The 25,724-nt window shown below is 43.3% G+C and overlaps 2 protein-coding genes across 2 annotated transcripts; both read right to left on the bottom strand.

The window, feature by feature from the left end:
• Positions 1 to 25,136, bottom strand: LOC122375769 (protein HID1-like). Its single transcript, XM_043355264.1, has 18 exons — positions 25,011 to 25,136; positions 24,239 to 24,343; positions 22,802 to 23,015; positions 22,236 to 22,450; positions 17,763 to 17,931; positions 17,161 to 17,283; positions 16,703 to 16,821; positions 16,384 to 16,459; positions 14,309 to 14,427; positions 11,603 to 11,819; positions 10,661 to 10,765; positions 10,089 to 10,253; positions 8,610 to 8,715; positions 7,969 to 8,087; positions 7,332 to 7,492; positions 5,361 to 5,575; positions 4,528 to 4,686; positions 1 to 2,917 (listed from the first exon to the last, which is right to left on the bottom strand). Exons 2-18 carry the CDS (start codon positions 24,302 to 24,304, stop codon positions 2,854 to 2,856), a joined length of 2,412 nt encoding a protein of 803 aa, XP_043211199.1. The 5' UTR covers positions 24,305 to 24,343; positions 25,011 to 25,136; the 3' UTR covers positions 1 to 2,853.
• On the bottom strand, positions 12,499 to 13,877 carry LOC122375770. Its single transcript, XM_043355265.1, has 2 exons — positions 13,563 to 13,877; positions 12,499 to 13,188 (listed from the first exon to the last, which is right to left on the bottom strand). The coding sequence occupies exons 1-2, from the start codon at positions 13,761 to 13,763 to the stop codon at positions 12,820 to 12,822; spliced, it is 570 nt and encodes a 189-aa protein (XP_043211200.1). The 5' UTR covers positions 13,764 to 13,877; the 3' UTR covers positions 12,499 to 12,819.
• Positions 25,137 to 25,724: the final 588 nt, after the last annotated feature.

The following is a 25,724-nucleotide window of genomic DNA, read 5'->3' as shown; positions in this document are numbered from 1 at the left end:
TTCGACAACAGTACGACAAAATATATTATATTCTTACCCTACCCGACACCGAATGACAACACAATAAAGCTTTATCATTGCACATTTCACATAGCCAGAAAGGTGCCAAGGAAGATACCTATAATCATGACACATCACAATAAAAAGTTAAAGGAACACAGAAGCACATTGTACATACATAACACAAGGTATACATTCACAACGATTTATCACATTCAAATTCGTCGTTGAAATAATTACATACAGTGCGATAGAGATGGTTTTTAACGACGAACAGTTTGTGTGCGTTAGCTGATCAAATAACAATATTCAATCTACAAGACATAAACCGTGTTTAGATTCCTGTAGATACTAAGACATTCATAATCACGTGTAGACAAACATTTACAATCACGCGATAAGCACTGGGCAAGTGAATGGAAGTGAGCTTAAAGAAACTGGGCATGAGACCTACATACTCTTAGCCAAGCGAAAATAAACATTTAACACTTTGGGTTTCATAAATTGGGTGAAGAAGACAAAAAACATGAAACAAATTAAGTGCCAAGCAAGGTGTTATCGTGAAAATCAAATTATTGTCACTGAAGAAAGAGATCAAGTGCAGTTGCTTCAAATGAAAAGTCGGCTGATGCAATTATCTAGCAGGTAAGTGAGGCACAACACCTAATGACCCTGCATGTTCCATGCTCAATACAACCTCTACGTTGTGAAAACTTTTCATCTCCACCAGAAATGCGGGAAACTTTAACCCTGGAACTAAAACGGACAGTTCCCTCTTTTGAGATCAATAAAGGTATAACACCACATGAGTTCAAAGAAATGGAATGACAGCGCTTGCGACGACCATAGCAAGTTTCCATATAATCATAAAACATAATAGCACTAATGTAAAATGGCTATAACAGTTTTACGATTTCATAGTGGCAACGACCTGATAGTGATAAAAGATAGGTTATAGCAGCACAAATAGAAGGAAATGGAAACAATCGCAAAAAAAACACTGACCAAGAACTAAGCTAACATAATGGACCTTTCAGAATGTTACACAAGTGATGATTGCATGCCCGATGTGGGAGAAATAAATCACACTTTGCTACTGATCCCCGTTAATAAAATCGTATACGTGCATAACTGTGGCTTATATGGAAGCTACTCACACTACGGCTAGCATGCTTTTCCCCAACGTGACGCTAAGATTCGTCCCAAGCTGCTGTTCATATAATCCATCGAACTTGCTAGCTTTATAATTTCTAGGCATTTTTAACAGTGCACATATAAAATACATGAGCCAAAGCCCCTTAAAGGGAGATTATGACCTTTTTCCACAAAATCTGAGTTAGGACCATTTTCTGACAAAACACAACAAGTTATAATGTAAATTAAAACCATTTTGCTCAATTCGGTACCTTGCCGCAAATATCTCAACTTGAAGTCACGTTAGCGGGGAGCGCTGAAAATGACCGTTGAATAAGTACTTACATCACTTTTTGGTACTTGCATGTTAATTTGTAAAATGAGCGTATTCCTTACATTTGATCTGCATCACATCTAGTTAGTTAATGGTCGTCTATAGTGCCTTCAAAAGATATTCATGGTTTGGGGGTGGTTTATGTCTAAATTTACGCAACTATTTTTCCTGTTCATCATCTGAGGCCATATGCTGCTATTTTAGTAGCAACGACTCAATTTTGAATCGGTCCCGCCGACTGCACAATAAAAGAAGATAGATACAATACTTTTGCGGCATCACTGAAAAACTTATGCAGTACTGTTATCAAAATTCTCATAACACCGTTCGACAAACCTGAAGTCTTTTTGAAATAAATATGCTTGTATTTTTCGCTTCAGGCTCTGAGGCCAAAATAATGAATTTCGTAGTCGCAATCGCAAGATTTGGCTGCGTTTCTGGCGCATGCCGTTCATTTGTGGCGCAAAATAATACTTGGAAACAAAGAAGAGTAGGCACTATGTACCCCCGAATTAGAATCTAATTAATTCTAAACCGAATTAATTCTAATTCAAATTAGAATCCTTACAACCAAGCAACGACAAGGCGATAACATAAACAAAAACCCAAGCGTCGCTGTTTGAAACAAAAGCGCCATATACTGCGACTTTTTTATAGAGAAGGACAACGCATTTCGGTGGGTGTTACAAGTACTGCAAGTACTGCTTCTTTTTTGCAAAAATAAAAACCTTTTTCACATACGAAAATGTGCTAGGAAATTTTCATATTTTATAGAAACTACAGTAGAAATAGTATAGATGTCGAGTAATTTTTATTTAAGAAACAAGAAAGCTCATTATCTCCCTTTAACCTTGTGTAGGTGCATACCTATCGCTTGAGGGTGTAGGGTACAACAGTAAGCTACATCTTTATATGGGTTTCTTCCCACGCTAATTAGGGTATTGGCTAATATTCGTCATCTTAGACCTTCATACATGAACTCCACGTAATAAGTCATACAAGGTTACATTCAAGCTATGAACCATATAACCGGGATCCAACGTCACATAGATAGATAATCATATACATTCCACAACGTTCCACCGCTTCGTCCTATTAGATATTGATGCATCATATATTCGCCCCAGAATCCTGGAATGCCACACACGAGATCCAAGATTTCAGCAGACAGGACTCACACATTGCATCTCCTTGATGCACTTAATAACTAAGACATTCGGCCTTGTCCGAAGCACATCTGGCCCAGGTATCTCTCTCGGGTAAACTTCTTTATCAGGTAAACTCCTGTTTCAGCGCCAGGTATGCTTCTCTCAGTATCAGGTATATGTACAAGTCATTGGCTGCCGGCTCAAGTACCTTCTTCCGTCTCAGTGAAGTGAAGACGCCTACATTCGCTGGATCTCGAAGAGTTTCACGTCTGTATCGAACCAGATTGGCGGCTCGACATTCCTGACAATAAAAAGCGGTTAGTGAGTATGAACAGCGAAGGAACTAAAGGCTCTAAAACGAAGGCAAAACTGCAGAAACTTCGGTAAGCAACTAATACAGGACTCTACACGACTACACTGAAACATGGTTCTACACTATGAAAAGTCTAGGCTAGCAAACAGTCCTTCCTTTTCTGTAAAGCCAGCTTTGTGAGGCGATAGCCGTAACAGTTCTTTAATTCATAACATATGAGTAGCTTACATGTGAATGGGCTCGTAGAATACGAACTGTGGCGAACGTTGACACCGATTGTACCTTTGTGCTAGTGACAAAACTCGAGTTCTCAGTATATGACATATTTAGCAATAATTCGTGAATTGCTACAAACAACGTATTTCAAGCCAGTGTCTATATAATTGGCACAATGTTAACATCTGCTTTTCATCAACTCAGGCTCTTGTGACACTATGAAGAACACAAAGAAGCACATTACTATTAGCCAAACACAGAAAATACGCGTCAATTCTAATAAAAGGAAAATGGTTACCTTCCATGCTGCCAACAAAGAGCCAAGCCTTTATGAAACTGCGACAAGCGTGACACCAAAACCACTTTCGAAACTCACCAAGCCATGCAATGTCAAAGGAAACAATAAAGGAAAAGGAGCATCTCCGGGTAGCGCAAAAGCGTGAAGCTGCACAACCAAAACACCATATTCTAAGCACGCGCAACAATTCACACAATGTAATGTTTGACGTAACTACTTCACAGCATTCGTGGGGTTGTAAGGGTTGCGTGTAGATTCGCCAGCGCCCTCTTTACTGCCTTCTCATGACTGATAAGCAGGAGTGACCATTGATGCTTCCTTAACTTTCCAAGAATGTTGTTAGATGCATGCGCATAGTTTACGCGCTGGCAATCTCGTGAATTCATGTGTAGCACATGCGGATAAATGATGCTATGGGTTCAGAATGTCATACTTGTGTGCATCATCGGTATCACACCAATTCCTATTGCTATCAATCGCTGAGATGCGAAGGGGGGAGGGGGGAGAAGTTAGTGCTTTCACCACATACACAAAAAAGAAAGCATCCTGGGATCAGGAGACAATAATTCAGGATAATCACATGCAGTCGAGATGGTTCCTGTGAACCAATAGAAAAAAACATTGAATTTTGTAAGGCGCTGTTTTCCATTACTGTTCAACAGAAAAGGAATGGACGCGCAGGAAATATGGCTGTCAACCGCATGTCCCAAGTCGGACCAGCAAAGCCAGACAGCAACCAAATCATCGTTCACACAAAGCAGCGTCCGAAAACTCATCAGCCATGCTGAGTTTCGAACCCACCCTCCACCGCGGCTAAATATAGTCTGGCAAACGTAAAAATAACTTTAAGCCGTCTCAAATTAATTATGCGTGTATTATGTTAATTGTAAATAGTTCGGAGTGGACTGGAGTGGCTTACTTTTCTTTTCAGCATAAAAATATAGCAAACATTGAGATAAAACGCAAATTACGTCCACAGGCATGCGTGTCAAATATCTCACCTTAATTTCATCCTGCATTTATTCTTTCTTACGTTTGCCAGACTATTATTAACCCCCCAACCAGCACCACACTGCGGACTGACCTCAGGTAGATGACTCCCCACATGTAGGTCCTGAACCACAGAGTGGTACCCGAGTTGGCCTGGTACTTTCTGATCAGAATCGGGTGTGGTACCGGCAGCAGGCCTACCAGAGTTCCGTGCTGGAGAAACTTGAGGATCTCGCTCTCATCGGTCAGACCCCTGTGAAGAAAGGGAGTTGAGGAGGGGGAAGGTGGTTAGTATGGTGTTTATTGGAACTGCTACATCATATCGGCTATAAAGGTCAACTGCGTGCAGTTTGACAAAACAAGTCAACAATGGTGGCCAGAGTCACGACGAGATATGGCGCATGACTATACCACAAAAAGCGCAATGCCATAAAAGGTGCACAATGTGGGTTGGTGTAAGCGAAAACAAATAACACGTTTTCAGAAAACTAATTTCACATATTTGTGTGTAATTTACGACGTACATAAATAAGCTGCAAAATAGCATTCATGCGTTGACGGCGCTAGCACGTATAAACATTCAACACTAAATGTCACCAAAACGTTGTCAAACATGATTACGCACTTAGCTAAGTGGCAATATAAAGCAAAGCAAGGGGCATAACGCATAGGAAAAAAGATTCGTCGTCAATTCGTAATTCTTATTTGTTTCTTTTTTTTCTGCTGTGTTCAACTCAGCAATCAGCATTCAAGTTTGTTCTCCTTTCCATCATGGAACACAACACATCCCACTCCACCTAATCACCCCGAGTCTCGATCATTTTCAGACCATCCATCCATTTCTACCAAACACCTATCCAACATCTGACAAATATAAAAACTCGTCCATGCCTCCCACCCAACCATCCCCTCCACATCCTCACTCACTTGTCGATGCAGATTTTCTCCACCTGGGGCACCAACACCTGCAGCAGGCGCATGATGGTCTGCAGGGGCAGCTTGTTCTTCCACGAGCTCACCCACTGGCTGGTGGGCACCCAGCGTTCCGGAGGCGCGGATCGGCCGGTACCGGAGGAGGTGGCAGTCGAGGAGGTGGTCGGAGTGGGGCTGGAGGGACCAGGGGAGCTGGTCGACGGGCCCGCCTGAAATAGAGTGTGGGTGGTGTCAGCCTAATTTATACATACATCAAGAGGTAAGTACCAATTGTTGACGTTACGACAAATACAGCCAGACACAAATTATCTGTTGTGGCGGACAGCTTTCAACTTCTGCGCAAAAACGGGTGGGTTCACTTCAAAACAAGCTGATATACTATAAAAAATAATCGATTATCTACCGGGGCGTTCCACGACAAATCGACAAATAAAAAATTAAATTTGCACCCTCATATTTTATTCTTCGTTGAAAACTGGTGTAAGGGGTTGTGATGGGCGGGGAAGCCAGCTGTGGCAAGGATTTTTTTCTTCGAACAGCGGTTTCCGATATATAGCCTCGGGCAATTCCTGGAGTTTACGCTGCAACCCTATGTTTGGCGGCTTATAACTCAGAAACTATTGGTTTTCTATGATAAAAACTTTATATGGTTCAACTCACAATCAACCAATAAACATTTTGGCTATCTCGGATTTTCAATTTTTGAAAATTTTGATCACGTGACCTTTTGTCCTATTTTTCGAAGAGTGACCTCGATATTTTCCCCACTGAAAGTTACAAATTTGTCTGATGACGATTAAAGCCTTATCAATTGTCATTCATATGCGATAATGAAAAAAGTGGTTATCGCCCTGCGTTGACCTCAGGTCAGGTCATTTTTATGACCTGTCCATTATTACGAGCGGGAGCGACAGCGAGATCTCGAGAATAAAGCAAGGTCACGTGACCTAAGGTCAACTTTGGACCTTTCGACCTTTCGAGGTCAACATACATATGTTTCGATGCGGATCGACGAGAGGATCACGATGGTGCTATTAGTTTGTTCCTAGCTGGGATATCTTGAAAGTTATTCGAGAAAAACCTCATATATATGTATAGTGCCGCTATTTTGACTTCCTTTTTGCTCCTGTGACGTCATCTTTGACCTGACCTGAAAATGACCTCAGTAAAAATTTTAGACCTTATCCGTGTGTACCCTGTACCGTTTACCGCTTGTCGCTATCTTGCTTTATTCTCGAGATCTCGCTGTCGCTCCCGCTCGTAATAATGGACAGGTCATAAAAATGACCTGACCTGAGGTCAACGCAGGGCGATAACCACTTTTTTATTATCGCATATGAATGACAATTGATAAGGCTTTAATCGTCATCAGACAAATTTGTAACTTTCAGTGGGGAAAATATCAAGGTCACTCTTCGAAAAATAGGACGAAAGGTCACGTGATCAAAATTTTCAAAAATTGAAAATCCGAGATAGCCAAAATGTTTGTTGGTTGATTGTGAGTTGAATCATATAAAGTTTTTATCATAGAAAACCAATAGTTTCTGAGTTATAAGCCGCCAAACATAGGGTTGCAGCGTAAACTCCAGGAATTGCCCGAGGCTATATATCGGAAACCGCTGTTCGAAGAAAAAAATCCTTGCCACAGCTGGCTTCCCCGCCCATCACAACCCATTAGACCAATTTTAAGCAAAAAATAAAATATGAGGGTGCAGGGCACTTGTCGATTTGCCGTGGAACGCCCCTACCGTAAAAAATGAAATTATTCACTGTCAGCTGCTCCCGAACTGTGATTCATTTCTACGTTCAACAATTTTGGCCCCCACCAGTTGTTGCATCCACAAGCTTCTAATTAAATCAACAAAGTTATGGCGCAAGCCGAAACTTAACACCCTTTATAAGATGCCGTCAGAAGTATTTTGTGTCCCGGGCCTAAGCGTCAATCAGCAACCCACCCCCACCGACCTGTCCCGCGGCGGCAGCAGCGCCTCCAGTTTCCTCGTGACCGGCGTCCGAGGTGCTGCCTTCCTGCGGTCGGCTCACCCCGGCCGGTTCAGCTAGGCTCAGCTCGGCGATATTCACTGGCTGTGGGTGCGCTGACTCCTTTTCAGTCATAGAGTCGATACCTGAAGCGGGAGATGGTCGGGGGGTTGGGGAAAGTTACTATCTATGTACAGTGGGGCATTATGACTCATACTTAGCGGTGAGGGGCTGAGTGGATACCAGCCGGCAGGCAGGTGAGCATTAAGCCGCGGTGAGTATCGTGAGGGATATGATGGGAACTAGCATATGGACAAGTTAAAGCCCCATATCATATGCGTAATTGCCAAACAGCTCTGTGCCATAGCGTCGAATTCACAGATATTTAGGAATGAAGACTTATGAGAACTACACAATGGATCTACAAGCATTGAACATACCTCTTGCCCCATTGATGTGAGAGGATATCTTTACAGTTACAAAAGCAGAAGAAATCGTTAAATGAATTTCTTTTCAAATAATCATGATTCAACTTACCATGACTCCCAACTCAATGTAGCCCGTTCCACTTCCCGTATACGCTCCCAGACCGTTCCGCCAACATCCCTAATCTCTCACTCACGCGGTGTGGCCGCCAGCGTCGCTTTCAGCGCCCCCTGTTCAGCCAGCCCCGCCGCCGCGCCGGCCGGCGCACGAGACGATCCGTCCAGGGAGGGTTGACGCACCGCCTCAGCCTTGGACCTGAGGAGCGAGACCGAGAAGCAGATTGGCTTTATTACGAAAAAAAAAGTGAGAAGAGGCCAGTGCGAGGGTGGTACGATGATTGGTAGGATGGAGTAAAACATGAGGCTGTATCGACGATGAAAATGAAAAAAAATGTCAAAGTAATTGCAGTAATGATCGTTCAATCAAAAGCCCTCGCTCAATCAAAAGCCCGTGGTGAAATAACACGTGCTGAAGTAAAAGCTTCCAATACTTTTGTACATGACACTACCAAAAATTAAAAGCACACCCAGGAACACTACACAACAGAACACATTCGTCCGGTGCAAAAGAAAACATCTAGGCAAATGCATAACACAGCAATGAATGCTGGTCTGATGTAACAGTCATTTGCCACACCTCCCAAAGGGCATGGCGTACACATACAACGACATAAACACCATCAATCTTGTCACCGAACATAAATCAAACAACACTCCACCCCCAGGATAATCCACTAGCCCTGTCGCCTCAAACTGGATCGCCACTCGCCGGTCTTACCGCTTGCTGAGCGACTTGTCGATGGTGCCGTGATCCGTGGGCAGGTTGGCCAGGTTGTGAAACACCTGACGCTTCCTGATGATAGTGTAAACCAGGTTGGAGTTGCCTGCGGAGCGGGCGAAGGAGGTTATCATTTATGACATTGCAATGACAACGCATAACTTGTCACAGCAATGCTCGTTTTTACGAGACCTTCACAAAGACGCCATAGATGCAGAAAAAACAACGCGAAATAAAAATATGCTGGAGAAATGATAGCTGTTCCAAGCTTTCCTGAAATGAAGGGCACACATTCAATTCACCTACAGAATACAAAAAGGTGATGTATGTGCAATGACCCTTGAGGTTTGCCACCAGGAGTTAGCTACGTCTAATGCAGATATCGCACATCATATGGCACATGATATATCATGCTACCGCAAACAGCACCTTGACATTTCACAGATAGTGCACGAAGCCGGTCCCGTAGCTCAGTGCCGGTCCCGTAGCTCAGTTGGTTAGAGCGTTGGACTCCGCGTGGTGAGAGCACGCGTTCCCGGTTATGACAGTCCGGGTTCGAAGCGCGACGGGCGCTCGACATTTATGGGCCTCCTGACAGGTATGGTTGCGGTTGGTGGCAGGCCGTAGCCAGGCGAAGTCAGCGAGGGGACCGGCCGTGCGCGGCTTTGTGCGCACGTTAAACTTTGGACTCTAAATTCTGCCATAGAACCGGAATTGCGCGATCGGAGGGTAGAGGGCAGGGTCACCGCAACAAGCTTCGCTTAGCGGTGGCTCTGTCCTTGTGAATCCTTCCCATCAAAAGGTTCGGACTAAATTTATAAAAAAAAAGTTTGTCGCAACAGTCTGTGATACGGGCGCTTAGCACCGTGGTCTATCATACAAGCGGTGTTCATCCCAACTCCAAACATTAAACGGCCCACACACTTCACAAATGCCTCTGACATGGCTATTCGATATAGCAAAACCGTTCCCTGCGCACTCCGACTCGGTACAAGGCCAGTAACGATAAATAAGCTTCGACATGGCAGGCCGCGGTGTGCAGACACCGTCTGTTATTTTCTCATGGATACTGGTGGACATTCAGATACCTACACGGATGCGTTCGTCTGCGGACCAGCATATGTAGCGCCTCAACGTCAAAAAGAATCAGATGTGTTATCACAGCTTCCGTTTCTTCCAGCTATCCCCGGTTTTCATTTACTGAATTGTTTTTTTTTTTTTAGCGCGAGTAATAATACTGTTTTAAAAGAAAAGAAAAAACCTACAACCTAATGCAAGACACTAACCAGAAGCACTGTAGCCTTGACTTAGTCGTGACTGGCACTTTGATAGAACTTATTTTCGGGCCCTGAAAATTCTAAGACATTCATCTTCACTTGATTGTGTATCTTTCAGCCGACACAAGGTTAAGCAAGGCGTAGTTATTTTAAGACCAAACCCACGTACCATTACCACGCAACACCTCTTTCTCCGCCTTACCATCAAACTGGTACTGTATGATGTTGTTGAAGATCTCCAGCAGGAAGAACACCAGATGGTGGTTGTTTGGCGCCGAGAAGAGGAACCACGGCGTGGTGAAGGCCTCCAGCAGGTGGAGCAGCTTGGTGGCCGACACCATCGACAGCGTCTTTAGGTACGGAGACACTGTGAAGGTGCGGGAGGCACTTCATAATATTGTAGAGATACATCTGGATATTTGAACAGCAAAACTCAGCGTACAAAAGTCTCTGTTTGAAGGAAAAGACACACGAATTCCCTTATTCACACGAAATAAGCAAATAACTTCATTTCCTAAGCACTTCGCATATATTTTTCTCGAAAAACTTAGCAGAATGGCAAACAATGTATAGCTCCATTAATATTCTTGGACATATTTGTGAGCAAATGAGACCTTCAGACTAAACACATCTCACAAAAAAAAGTTCAGGAGCGACAGCGTAAAAGCTAAAGCTAAAGCCCCAAATCAGGCACAAAGTAATGCTTGGAAAAAACAATGAATGCAAAAAGTGTGTTTAACGCACCTTCAACACCTACAACAACCAATCACGTACCGTTGACGAGGATCGTGAGCAGACAGTCGAACAGTGGCTGCAGTCTCTGGTGGCCCGTGGTGATGATCTTGTGGAACACGATGATCAGCAGATCGCCATGGGTTCCTGGAAGAAAACGGTGCACATTCAGCAAGTGTGTGAAGTGTAACGGCGACTGCTTATACCGAACGAGCACATTATTCAGGTAGGGTCAAGAACAGCTAGCCATGGCAAACGTGCTCACATGAAAAACTTATCGTAGGAAAAAAGTTATCGAAGATTGGCAGCCGCAGGTTGGCTGTTGTGAATGAAGCCGTCCAAAAAACAGTAGATTCCGCTAAATAAAACATCTGCCTTATATAGACTTATTGAGGCTAATTATTGGCTTATAGGGTTATATTACAAGCTTATATTGAGGCTTAAATAAAGTCCAGCGGCTTATTGTAGCCACTTGAGCTGTTCACGGATTTTCTGCAAGAAGCATAACTGATCCCGGTTAATAGAGCCACCGCTTAATAAATCCAAAACGTCGCGTCACCAGGGTGGATTTATTAATCGGATTCTACTGTAAAACGGCAATTGCGCAAAGTGTGGTGATATCTTTTTTACATGCATTAAATATCTTAGATGTTTATAACTATCGGACAATTTCCGGAAATACCCAGCCATCCTACCGATGAACTACACTTATAGCGATTTCAATCAAATGTATCAGATGATTACATATGAACGTGGCATATGATTACATATGAATATGACATATGATATGAACATTGAACAAACATTACATATTCACCTATTAAACATTGCTCAGTTATGAAAACCCTTCATATGGATTTTAGTGTCCCAGCTCAGCAGTATAACGACGGGCATATCCAGCCCAGCCACACTACCAAGTATCCATGCATCACCTTCAAGCCCAGCCCCTTCATACTCTCCCATAGTCCAAGACTCCAAACCCACCTGAGAAGACGGGCACATCCATGGCCACAGCCGCCGTGTAGGGCTTGTTCAGCCTGACGCCAAAGTTCCTCTCCCCACTCAGCAGAAGCAGAATGAAGACACCAATGTGCATGAGACCCACGCGTGCCTGGTCGGCTCTGCACTCGTTCAAGTGGTACAGAATGGGAACTGTGATCTGTAGTACGTCGCTCGACTTGAGGACGAAGAAGAGCAGTTTCTGTCGGCCGAGAAAGGGGAACGGACAGTGAGGGTGACGGTGAGGGTTGATATTCGTGAGTAGTACATCTGTTTATCAAGCGTCCTCCCTGAAGCGCCGTCAAAAAGTTTTCATTGAAAAACAGGCTGAAGTTAAGAGAAAATGCTAAAAGATAAAGCTGAATGCTAAGTGCTCAGTCTAGCGCCACGAGGACCCATTTGAGAAGTCCACGGAAACGCAGGGAAATGAAAATTGAATAATTTATTGCTTGGGCACTTGCTACTCAAATACGACAGTGGGCATGGAAATGTGATGAAAAAAAAAATAGCAAAGAACAGTGGGCATGAGATATCGAGACACAAAGGTTTCGTAGCCCACTTATTCGTATTCGTAGCCCACTTATTGTGTCATAAATCATAAATTTAATGAAAATTAATATATTTTAGTTCAGCAAAACTCATCAAATATCTGGTGCCGTTTTCACAGCACACGTTTTAGATACCCTGAAGCCGGTGCTTTACTGAACAATGTCTAGCATCGGGAAAGAATAAGAGCAAGATTGTAAGTAAGTAGATCGTGTTACTTTTCATCACAAGCGTAAAAGTTGCCAAAAACGTTCAAGCAAGAAAACATGTCAAGCGCAAAATAATTATCTGACTGACTCACAACTCGCAGAAAGACAACAAGCAGCGACATCACAAACTATTTTGTGGCTTTATTTGGTGCAATACCATACCACACAAAGCATACATCTTGTCAAGTACACTAGCCGTAGCCAGCAAGTAATGTCGTTGAAAAGAAACGTCATGACTTGTGATAGGTACCAGCCTCAAACGTCGCATCATTACTATCGACAAATCGTAAACCCAAGAACGGTATACATAAAGCATAGCCTCGGCAAAACATTCACAGAATATCATCTACGACAGAATGAAACCAACATTTCAAACGTCTTCCCTTGTCGACATGTCTCTCCTAGTCAAAACTATCACACATTGAGGCATAGAAAATGGCTCCTCGCCTAGCTCTCACATCGCCAGCACCCGTCCTGGATGTTCGCCTTGTACGCCAGATCCTGCGTATTGAGACCCATCCCCAGCGCCAGATCAATCAGAGCCTGCAGGCGTTCCTCGGAGAGACTCGGGGTGCGACTGATGAAGTGGATGCAGTAGTCGATGGTGCCGTCAGCATGAGGACTGCAGTCGTACTCAATGGCGGCATCTTCGTCCAGCAGGACCAGGTTGTAGTCGGTTAGAGGAGCGAACGGGAAGCGGAACTTCTGGTTGAAGTTTCCCGGCGTGCCCTCGTAGATGAGATCGGCCGTCATGTTGGTAAAGATGCCGTCCACCGTCTTGTAGCGGCAGGCGTACGTGACTTCGCCGTCTCCCTGCTGGAAAAACGTGGACAGGCGCATGTTATCATGCGCTTTAAAATGACAACTGTTGTATTATCACAACTACGGAGAGCTGTAGGGATTACCACCACATAGCGGTTACCAAAAAAGGAGGGAAAACGTCGGTGAGCGCTTAATATGCATCGCAAATAATTTGTTCCTATCATAAAGCAATTTATATTGTAACTAATTTGAAACACTTCCAGTATCTCTACAAAAATATGTCAAAACGTAACGGCAGACTGTCGTTACGTACTGTCGAGACAAAAGCTTCTAACCTACTGATACAAATACCAGACAGTAAAAATAATAATATTTATAAGTAACAAGGTGAAATAATAAAAAGAAGCAGCTGTATCCAGTTAACTCACCACCGGCTCATCCGAATGGAACACCAGGGCGTCACAGACGCAGTCCTTCTGGAACGCCGCTCCGCCGGGCGTCTGGATCTTGCCCACTTCGTACCAAGTGCCCTCATAGGCGGCATTCGTGAACGTGGGGTCGGGCTGAGGCTTTATACATTCTTCAGACGAAACGGCAAGAGGCAACAGTGCGATCAAAAGAGCCAGCATGATTGTAGTCAGTTGTCTTCTTGGTCTTCAGCGAACCCTCAAAACGCCACAGTGGAAGTGGCGAATGCGCCAAATTGAACGACAACAGAGTGAATGACGAGAGTGGTTGTAGAGTGGGGGTCTTATAGCGGGGGATTATGTAAGCAAACGCATATTCGTGGGAGCCAGCACATGGCACATTACAAGTAGTTTGCCGAATGTACTGTGTTATACAACCACGGAGATAAGTCTTGTGAACTTTCACAAGGAAAAAAGCTGGCAAGTGGCAACCACAGGTTTTAATGAGAAAGTCATGGTTCCTGTCCATTTCTATTTCTACTTGAGATAAATGTTATGAAGTGGCAAATCGACCCATCCATATCCCAAAACATTGAACAAATTTCAAAGGATACATCAGCTGCTTATAGAACACTCGCAAATCACATGTAAATCACGTAAAAAAAAAACGGTAAACGACATCACCAAGTAAGACAAATTCAAAGTGACGAACTGAGATTTGAGTTTAGCGGTAATATACCCTTTTAACCCAGCTGTAACGCACATACCTTGTTGTAGTCACAACACTTCCAGAAGAACACTAACAGCTCCTGATGGGCGTGCACCTTCTTGGTCGAATGTGGCAGGTACGTCTGAGTCAGCGGGTTGTTCAGGAGACGAGTAAACCCTGAAAATGAAACATTTAGAAGCTTACTGCAAGAAATGATGTAGGGGAGAGTGGGGTAATTTGGCCGGTGGTGTAAATTGGCCGCCCCCACCTGTACGATGTCTAATAAAAGTCAGTGAAATAACTCTAGTCTCTATTCATTTGTCATGGGTAGAAATAACTGGAGGACAAATGCCAAAACTTTGCCCCTCGTAGTTTTATTCAAAATTAATAAAACGTTAATTTCATTAGAAAATGATAACTTTTACTTCTGTTTACAAAGTTGTATAACATGTAGTATTTGGGCCAAAAACGAATTCAGACATTATAGCGCCATTCTGGGGGGTGTTCAGCGGCTCGAAGAGCAATTTTATCTAATTCTGTAAAGCCGCGATGACTTTATAGACAAAAATTTTCAGAATGGCAATATGGGGTAATTTGGCCGGGACTAGCGGGGCAACTTGGCCGGTGCGCTCATGGTCACTATGCTGGGACGGCCGAGTTTTCATGTTCAATTGTACCATAAATGACATGATTCATGACCAACTTTGATGGTCATCTTTGTCTACTTTGATGCCTTACTTCCGATTGGTCAACTGTAAGAGCATGTGACGTCATCAAAGGTTACCAAACGTTTTTTTGCTAATAAATCCTTAGATAAAAATGGTACAGCCGCACAAATGGTCTCATTCTGTTCAGCTCGCCAAGGCGCATCGAATGATATGCATGATGACCTTGAAATCACGTGACCTTGAGGTCAAGCGACCTGATGCAACGTGACCTGCGGTCAACCTTTGACCTTGACTTCTCAAGGTCAACACATATATCTTTCGAAGCGGACTGACGAGAGAATTACGATGGTACTCGAAGTTTTGGCCTAGCTTGATTACTTCAAAAGTTATTCGTAAAAAACTGTGATCGCATCTAGAGCCGCTAATTTGGCTATTTTGACCCCTGTGACCCCTGAGCCAACCTCCAAAATGCGGCAAATGCGTCATAGGACACACGTCATTGCTGAATCTGAAGCTGACTCGCAATATAAAAGAAAATCCCGACCGCAAACTAATACCGGCCAAATTGCCCCACACCCCCGGCCAAATAACCCTGCTAGTGGGGCAATTTGGCCGCCTTGCAGACCTTTGTAATACGTCACAATTTCAATATAAGTAATAACTCTATCATTTCAAGTTCACTGTCCAGTAAAGTAAAATGAATGCGACACCTGTCAGCGTTGAGAAAATGCAGAAATGTGTCGTCAATTTTAAATTATATCGTTTTCTAAAAAAGCGGCCAAATTACCCCGCTCTCCCCTAAGTTGCAACGTAAGACGGCTCAAAAATGCACAATAGACAAGATAACGTTTCGGAAGACGCATGAGTCTACCCTTAAACGTATGATTCTACCCATTGTTTCGCAGCATCTCTTTCTATAAAGCCATTTATAAAAATAAAATAAGTGGTAAGACTATGACAGCTATTTTCTATAGACACAAATCATAGTCCACTATGATGTCCCTGAGCACTAGTAAAACATCTACGAAGACGTTCGTCGCAAAGCCGTTACGCAATTTACTGTATGCCTGGCCTATTCAAATACATTAGCCTGAGGGGTGTGGTAATAACTGGTGTAAGCAAAGTGACCACGGTCAAAAACGAATTACCAAGTCAACATTTTGGGATGGCCTCGTTCAAAAAACGGCTAAGAGCTTCGGTCTAGACAATTATTTTATCGTTGGCATACAGTAAAATACATACCAAACTCGGCCGGTGATAAATTTTCAAGACCTCAGTCCTTACTGATTTTTGAACTCGGCCTTCGGCCTCGTTCAAAAATTCAGTAAGGACCTCGGTCTTGAAAATTTATTTACACCGGCCTCGTTCAGTATTATATAATCTTGTTTGGCGACGACCGACGGTGTCTGAAAACAAATAACATTATCTCGGTTACGTCGTTTGTGCGTTACGTGTCGTTACTTACCTTTGAGGATGAAGTCAAAGTCCTCCTCGCGATGAATCCGTGACAGGTAGTTGATGAACAGGTTGTCCGGAGAGCGCTGTAACAGAAGAAAGATTTTGTGCAGTGGTGGAATCATGGGTGAACGATTTTAGATAATCACGGAGTGACTTTGCAAAAACATTTTGCATAAATTGATATCGAGTATAAACATTCAAACAATCCTCCTAGAAAAATTCATGATGATAAATGTTTTCCCAGGTCAGTGCTTATGACTAATTTTTCACTTGAGAATGGCTTGTTAGTTCGATGACGTCACTATTGACCCAATGATGTCACTAACCTCGTCATCAGCCCGACTGGCAGTGGAGTCATGGTCGAGCGTCACAATGAGAATCTGCAGGGCTGTCTCCATTAGGGCCTCGCGTTTGTCGTTAAACAAGAGGTGGTTGTACGGCAGGCCTGAGAACAGAAGCGTTTCGAGTGATAGCCAACGCAGACTTTGTAGCAAGCAGTCATACCAACTAAAAAGAACTCCATGACTGAATGATAATTAGCGACATCAGAAAGTGCTTTTTTGCTGTTGAGGAAAATCATTATAATGTGTAAGCCAATGCAACTTTTAACGCGCTTTCATCCTTCATTACAAACGCCACGCAGCTCCCTCTTCAAACGGTTAATCTTGCTGCTGTCCATACATCTACGGCGGCTAAATAACGATACCAAGAACAAACCAATTACTTAAACAATCTAAGATTCGAATCCCACATACTCGTAAGTCCGACTTTTCGGTTCACTCACCCATGCCGACAGGGTCGTAGGCGCACACCAGGTTCAGCAGCGAGGTGAACAGAGGCAGGGCATGTCGGTTCTCGGCAGACGTGAAGAACTGCACCCAGCGGTTCGGCCCGGCCTGGGCCCCGTCTGTGAGCCGTCAGAGGTCATGTCAATGTCGGTCACATAATTGTAGTGTTGATGGTGACGATTAAGTAAAAGGCCGTGGGTAAGTCATAAGGATGCTAAACAGGTTGCATATTACTGGTCAGATACGCACTCGGTGAGCTAACGTGACATTGTTCAAGGTTGTCAACCATCCATGACAACGAACCTAACTATTTTCGGCCATAGGTCATGTTTCCGGCCGTTAATCGGGTCATAAGAAATCAAGCAAGATATTGTTCGTCGGAGGAACCATAAACCCCAAGGTCACTGCTCAAAACAAGACCACCTTTCCAAGGCGAAGCCAGTAAATTGTCAGAACAAATACGTGAGCCATGAGCTGTCATACTATCCCAAAGCAACATGAATGCTTCTATCACCGCCGGCTACCTATGCATTCCCTTGTCGACAGCATCCCAAACAATAATAAAGCCTCAAGATCGATCCCCTATTAGCGTGCTCACCGCTGGGCAGCAGATACATAGTCTGTGAGAAGCAGGTGAGCAGCAGCTTCAGGATCTCGGTGCGGTTGCTGTCGTGAGCCGAACTGTGGGTGACGGGACTGCTGAAGCCGACGCCGGCCTCCCAGATGTACTCACAGCTGTCGATGGACTGCACATCCTCGTGCTGGTCCTGAAAACACGGAGACGGGTTGGGTGAGTGATAGGATGAACAAATGAATGAATGAATGAATGAATGAATGAATGAATGAATGAATGAATGAATGAATGAATGAATTAAATATGAATGAATGAATGAATGAATGAATGAATGAATGAATGAATGAATGAATGAATGAATGAATGAATGAATGAATGAGTAGGTGAATGCAAATTAATGGATGAGAAATGCAGAGCGCATGGATAATGAATGAATGAATGAATGAATGAATGAATGAATGAATGAATGCATAACTTAGGAATGAACAAAGAGTACGTGCATGAATGAAGAACAAAATGGGTGAAAAATGGAAGAAGCATGAACTGGTGATTGCAAAACAAATGGGTAGGTAACGAAAGACCAATTAGTGATTCAATGGATGAATGAATGAATGTATGAGTGCAATATGTGAATCGGACGAACAGAGAAAAGTTGCAAGCATATTGCAACTCTTTCATGACGTGTGGGCGGATAACGACTTATTCTATCAAAATGGGGCTATTGTTAGGCTAGTATGAATAATAAAGTTAGTTTGAGGGGACCAGCAGCGGCTTAGCATTCAGTGAGTAGCGAACTAAATCCCCCCAAGCCCAGCTGGCAGAATGTTCAGTGGAAAACAAAGTAGGGGAAGGTGGGGTAAGACGGACCAGCTAAGGTTTGAGGCCGCATATTTTGCTACACTGCTCTCGTAGTTCATATTATTTATAGTCTTCGGAATGCTCAATCTTTCCTCTGTTGATATGTGTAAAGACTAAATTTCAACTTAAAGACATCTAGGTGGTGGATGCTGTTAAAGACGGACATGTCAAAAACTCAGACAAGAAAAAAACGTGGGGTAAGACGGACCACCCAGCAGTGCCTGCTATCCGTTCATGTGTGTTACACTTCTGCTCTGTACTCTTGTAAGAAAAAGTAACCAGAATGGTAAAATAACGAAATGAGCCTTTATTCTTTACTCATGTGTGATGGAAGTGCAGCTAAAAGCTGGGAACATGAGTGTTGATTGTCGTTTGGCATGAATGCATGCTAACTGAGCACCTGCATGCATGGCTCACATGCAACAAAGACTTCTTCCTGAAAAATTAGCTTACTTAAACTTGTGTCAATGTTTTGGAAAAGAACTTTCCATATGCAGGGTACAATCGACCACCACAGGGTAAGATGGACCACAGTGGTCCGTCTTGCCCCAAATCTAAATTCTGTCATTATCATGACGTATATGTCAAATAGCCCAACATTGCAAAACCTTGCCAGTTCCTAAAGTGTGACTTTAACTAAGTTTATAACTTTGTTCTTCACAGTTAAGTGCAAAATAGAAACTAATCATGCAAGAAAGGCGCCGTAATTGAATCACCCGTAGACCAGTGTTCGCCACGGGCCGGGCCAGCCCAACGGGCCATGGGCCGGGCTGGGCTACGGGCTGGGCCGGGCCCCCAAATATCATTAGTTAACGGGCTATGGACGGGCCGGGCCAAGAGCTTTGTGCACTATGGGTTTTGCGACTAATGTCAATTTAAGAAAATTTGGAAACTGATGCAAACAAAACCCACTGGGAAAATACAAAAACTAAACCAAATTTAAGCAATGTGAAAGAAAACCTACTTGATATTGAATTTTGGGAATCTTGAGAATTATCCAATATCACATCATGTCACACATAGGAGGGTTTTCATACAAATTCCGCAACCAAAAAGATCAGAGAATCTCTAGCATGATTAGTTTGTTAATAAAAGTTAAAATGTAGCCATCAGAATAACTTACTTAGCACTAAAACTCCAAAAACTAAGAAGCCACTCAACAATGATGGGCTACAGGGCTACATTAAGTTTAACAGTTAACACTTATATATGGCGATAGTGAGACAATTCCAACACAGTCTTTTTTCCTTCACCGACGGCTTTTTAACGAACAGAACCTTAAAAGGATACTCACAAAACACACTGTACGTAACGAGGAACTCTACAGAGTATTTCGCGATGAAAGCTTCTTTAAATGTCCATAAATTTGTCAAAATAAATCACAACAAACCAGCGCCTTCTCAACAAAACTTGCAATCATGGCGGCGGCGCTATGTTTATGTGGCGGCATCTAGGTAGTATACACAACAGTATATCAAATAAATACGTTTTTTTAGTAAGTATCAAGGTGAAAACAAAATTAAACAAATAAAAAATAAAACCTAAATCACGAAGTCTGAAAGCTCGAACGAAAAACAAAACAAAAACTTGATCATATATGTTTTATTATACAGTTGGTCAGGATCGCTACCTGCCGCAGATGCGACAATCAAGAAGTGTTCGCTCATTTTCGATTGAGGATGATGATGCGTAAAAGTCGCAAAAGTACCCAATGAAATTTCAAGCTTACCATGTTTTCTGCTTACGCTGCTAGCGATATCCATATCTTGAAAAGAGCCTAACATAAAATAGCAAGGAAAGTAGCAGATAGTTGTCCACAGAGATTCGGTTGACACGTGGGCATGAATTGAAAATAGATTAAATCAGTTTTGCTGATAAATGGATGGATTTTCTCTTTTTTTGGAAGACAGTGCTTAAGTGAGTGTCACCTTTTTTGTATGCTTTCTCAGGCTTTTGATATTGCAGCATCTATGGAGTGAATTTAACAGCAAGGTCAATCCCAGACAGATTCATCAATTCCCATAAGTCAAGCTTTTTTTCTGCTGGTAAGTGCTGGGAAGCATAGAGTATGTTGCAAATTCTTCCTTCAAGTATGCATTAGAGTCACCAATTATGAATGATAATGTTCACACACATCAGCTTGCAAGATAACTTTACTCATAGAATGTAGTTAATATAATCATGTAAACTTTTTATAGGTGTGTAATCATGACCTAATTGACTGAGGTGCTTGCTGTTACTGTTAAAATTTGTGCCATAGGTGCTTGAAATGATTATATTCATTGAAAAGAAGGGAGTCATGATTGCCATGTTAATATTCATGCAGTTTGAATTGTTCTCAAAATAGTGTAATCAATCATGCTTATTATAGCAATAGACTAAGACAATAACTAGATTGCTATTTTTGACGGGCCGGGCCGGGCTGGGCTTGGAATATTTGCCAAGAGCGGGCTACGGGCTGGGCCGGGCTCTGAACCCATGGGCCCGGGCCGGGCTGGGCTGGGGATTTTGGGGCCCGTGGCGAACACTGCCGTAGACCTCTTATATTAGATCGGTTCGACGAAAAACAACATTTTTCTCAATAACTCAAAAGCTATGCATCCTAGCAGCATGAGCTCAAGGTGGCCATTGTTACGAAGGAAAACAAACATAGTGAGTGCATAAAGCAGTAGATACCAGCAGCGGTTCAGCCGGGAGGGCTGGTGGTCCGTCTTGCCCCGCTGGGCCGTCTTACCCCACCTTCCCCTACTGTCACGATCATCTTCCGCTTAGTCTAACCAGCTGACCCTGACTGAGTGGGTGTGGACCATTTAGCATTTGAGGCACGTTTTAGCACCACAGTACTTAATGCACATTGCACACGACTGGCTTCTCGGCTGTTTAGCGAAACTCATTATTTTGACGGCTGAAAGGGAAGGTGGATGGAGTTTTCCAGGGTTACCTTGTGCCTTGGTGGCACTATGCACTCTAAAATTGCATTCGTGTTGAGCAATAGCTCTATTTATATAACGCAAGTTCCCAAAAATGTCATCAACAATAAAATTTCACGCACTTCTATAATATCGATATTATCGATAGATCTTTATGCAGAAGACAACCAAGATATGACGACAGCAAGCAGAGATTATCCAATGACAAGGTATAGAAAGATCAAGGCAAGAGTCAGCATTTTAAAACTAAATTGCGAGCCTAATTAGTTCAGCCCCGTCGTCTATGCAGCGCCCTTTATTAGCCATTCAGCTGCACAGGTGTTCAAACACCTGGATTGGAGCCATAAAAGACGCACTATCGATCTCACACTAGATTCACTTCGACTACGAAGAAATTCAATGGCATCGGCACAGGGTCGTAGTCTAACATCAGAGCAGGGCAGATCTTCGAAAAGCGTCCTGGATAGCCTGTACTATTGGGTTAATTTGAAAGCCTAGGCTGCTAAACGCCATCAGTGAGATATTAAACCGTAGGTCTCTGTAATGGAAATGATCGCATTTAATTGGCAAATCATGACGCTTAGCAGCACAAAACAAAACAAAACAAAATGTACCGAAACATAGTCAGAGTTATAACAAGAAGCCAGGGCGAAAATGATCATCTCCCGTGAGGATCGAACCCTCACCCGCCACACACAACTACACTCACCACGCCGGCACCAGCCTTGCTGGGCGTCACGGTAAAATCCGGGCAGAAGAGCAGATCACATAGCGCCACCATGAGAGTCTGCGCGAGAGGCAGTGGCTCGGGCCCATCCTGCGGCTCACCGGCTGGCCGAGCGCTCGTCCAGAAGAAGCCACTCCAGTCGGAGTCCTCGAAGATGTAGGGTAGAAGGCGTGTGAGCACGCGCACGCAGTTGAGCACTGTGTGAGAAGGGTGAGAAGGTAGAGTTAGCGAGGGTAGTTCGGTGATCGAGCGATCAGGAAACGCAGAGTGAAAACGAACGATAGAAACGATGTGCTAAAGAATGCTGTGGGTTGTGGTTGTTTTCCGGTTGGCTGTAACTTGTTATGTCTGGAGTTGACGTTACCAATACCTCGCTGCAATGCGTAGAGACGTTTTTGTTTTCACTTTTTCCCAGTTTTCACTCCCCTCCCACCTTTTCCCCCACCTTCTCATATGTCTATAATCTGCACACACTGCACCTTTTCACATTCTACACCCATATCACACATATATTCTGCACTCTCCCTTTCACTCGCACATTTTCTAACCTGTCTGCTGTTCCTGCTGCGTGGAACATCCCGTCTCGGAGGCCTTCAGCAGCTTCTCCACCGCCTTGAAGCAGACAGTCGCCATGTTCGCCGGCATCTCTTCACGCAGCGCCCGGATGTCGGCGGCTGGAGTCTGGGCGAACACATCTTCAACGGAAGCTACCGACTCGGACCAGAACTGGTCCCAGAAACGGGTATCGGAGGGGTCCACTGGCTGGGGAGAGAAAACAGGGGAAGATAGTCAGTTGTTAGAGAAGAGGAGACGATCGGTAGTAGTTTGAAAAGTCGAGGAGATGATCGGTAGTTTCAAGGAAAGTCGAGGAGATGATCGGTAGTTTCGAGAAAAGCGAGGAGATGATCTGCAGTTTGAGAAAACACGATAATTAGTAGATGTAAGAAAAGTCGATGGGGCGACCGGTTGGTAGTTGTAATAAAGCTGAGATGATCGGTAGGTACTTGTGATAAAATCGATCAGATGTTCCTCTTAAGAGAGAAAAATCGACAGACATGGGCAGAACCGGCTTCCTTCTGCGCGCGGGTGACGCTGCGCCTATCTCCCGGGCCCGGGGTCAGCCCGTGAAACTTCGATGTGACCTTCTGCAGCCGTCTTATTTAGGATCAGCGTGGTATTTGTCATTCAGTTCTGAACCACGTCAATACCGGAAAAATTGCTCAACATAATACCAGCATCGATTAGACAATCATCCGGCGCGCCGAACTTCAATCAACATGCTGAACTGCATGCAAAATTTGTGTTTCTCTTCAGACAACTCAGCAGACAAACTACTTCCCATCGCATATTACAGGGCATGGCCAGGACTCTCGGGCCTAGTAATCCGACCAGTCTTCTCAACCCCTGGGTGTTTAGGGCTACACGAATATAAATCTGGGGGGGGGGGCTCAAGCCAGGTGGCCTCTGATGAACATTAGGCACCAGAGGAGTTATCATCTCAGGTTTTTTTAATTCTACACCTTTTTGCACTCAAAATAGGCATCTTTTCATTCAATTTCGGCGAATTGCATTCAATTTTAGCGATCTCTCATTTGCTTCGAATAGAGAGATCGCTAAAATTGAATGCAATTCGCCGAAATTGAATGAAAAGATGCCTATTTTGAGTGCAAAAAGGTGTAGTGTAGAGTATAGCGTATGAATAACCCTTAGCTTAGGTTAGCACTCATCCTGTGACAAAATCTCTTAAATCGCCCATTTGCACCAAAATTTGTTCATCCTTGCACCAAAATTTTGACACAGAGTTACACTGGATACTGTGCCTCTGCTCAATCTACCTGTTATGCCAGACATGTTGATTGTTGATGGTAACATGGATTTTTCAGTCAGGCAGGGGGTGGGGGTACGAAAAAGGATTTGACTTCCCTAAGGACAGAAACAACAGAGTAAAGGACCACAGTGTATAGCATAACCACATGCACACTTACCTGGGACTTTGATGTGAGCTGCAAAAGAGCTTGTCTGAAACTTGCTTTAGAATCTGCATTTCCCATCTTCTATGTTCAATGACAATTGACAAGTGTAATCCAAAGCTGCAAACAAATCATACAATTTCAAAATTACACCAGCAATTCCAAAAGAAACCATTCACTGTCAGATATTAATAAAATGCAGTTTTCCATGTAAAATATATATAAATATGAAAGGACATCGACAATTTGCCCGAATCCAGTTAGGTTGGGCTATTACGTTTTAACCTTGGCTGGGTCCTGAAAAGACAACCAATCAATCACTCAATGGCAGCCTAATTTCTATGACAAAAATATGAGATAAAGGTGCGGACATATCGATATATGTCAAGTTTAGGTCCTAACTACAATTGTGGTGCTTTTGATACGAATATGAAACAGCAAAAATTTTAGGTTTTAGGTTAGGTTAGGTTGTAGGTTTGTAGGTTTTAGGTTGTAGGTAGGTAGGTTTGTAGGTTAGGTTAGGTTAGGGTAGGTTTGTAGGTTGTAGGTTGGTAGGTTATAGGTAAGTAGGTAAGGTTAGGTCAGGTTTGATTATGTTTTTTCTTTTATTTGCGAGACATATGAGTATCATTTTTTGATTCAGGATGTCAAATAATGTAAAAATATGAAAAATTTATCAATGAAATCTTCTTAGGACTTAAACTTGACATTTACCGACATATCTCGTAAACATTATAGAGTTCAGTGGTCCTAACATACTGCGTTGAACAATAAATTCACGCATTACCTCTCCACTCGTCAGTTCCTGGCTGTGTTTATTATTACTCCAGCCTTGCTCCAGACCATATATAGGGGTATATATATATAGGGCCTTGCTCCAGACACTACAGGGCTAGAGCAATTAACATACTGTAATACAAATGAGGGAAATAAACAGTATAATGACGTCATACAGAATCTTTCCCGAGCATCCATCTTCGAGTATTTCGACATCTAAACTACCTTCATTTTCTACATTTACTGCAACAAAGTATTATTTTCATCTGAATCACAAAATATTTAGTAGGTAAACATAATATTACCCTCAACATCCAAACCTCAGTCATCAGCATATGCACGCCATTGGTAGATGCATCAACTACGTCATCAGCACAATTTTAAGAAAAATAAGCAAAGAAATTGTATTATCCCAAAGCAAGCATATGCTTCAGAATTGCAGCTTCTACCATCTAGCGGCCGACCTGGAAGCTTACATTCAAGAAATGAACACTACACTCATTATAGATGACGCAGCGGTAGGGTAATAGGGATCACGCGAGAAGCAAGCATTGATGAGCATTGAGCAATAGCTCATACCTAACTAGTAACTTCATCCATCCTCGCCATCCTCATGGGACAAACAAGCCCATACAACTCGCACCCCCCTCACACGTCCATCCCTGTCCGGGCTTACGGTCACGGCCCCACCAGACGACCAGAGGACCGGCGATGAGGGCAAATC

This window comes from Amphibalanus amphitrite, unplaced genomic scaffold, assembly GCF_019059575.1.
Source record: "Amphibalanus amphitrite isolate SeventyFive unplaced genomic scaffold, NRLGWU_Aamphi_draft 001916F_arrow, whole genome shotgun sequence".
Lineage (NCBI taxonomy): Eukaryota > Metazoa > Arthropoda > Thecostraca > Balanomorpha > Balanidae > Amphibalanus > Amphibalanus amphitrite.
The sequence above is the reverse complement of the archived record's forward strand: the minus strand, read 5'-3'. Positions and strand labels throughout refer to the sequence as shown.

Coding starts and splice junctions, on each gene's coding strand:
- LOC122375770 (XM_043355265.1), bottom strand. CDS start 13,763: ATGCTGGCTCTTTTGATCGCACTGTTGCCTCTTGCCGTTTCGTCTGAA. Junction 13,189..13,562: donor TCCATTCGGATGAGCCGGTG/GTGAGTTAACTG, acceptor ACGTTTTTCCAG/CAGGGAGACGGCGAAGTCAC.
- LOC122375769 (XM_043355264.1), bottom strand. CDS start 24,304: ATGGGAAATGCAGATTCTAAAGCAAGTTTCAGACAAGCTCTTTTGCAG. Junction 17,284..17,762: donor TATGTATCTGCTGCCCAGCG/GTGAGCACGCTA, acceptor GACGGCTCACAG/ACGGGGCCCAGGCCGGGCCG. Junction 4,687..5,360: donor GAGAAAATCTGCATCGACAA/GTGAGTGAGGAT, acceptor CTTTCTTCACAG/GGGTCTGACCGATGAGAGCG.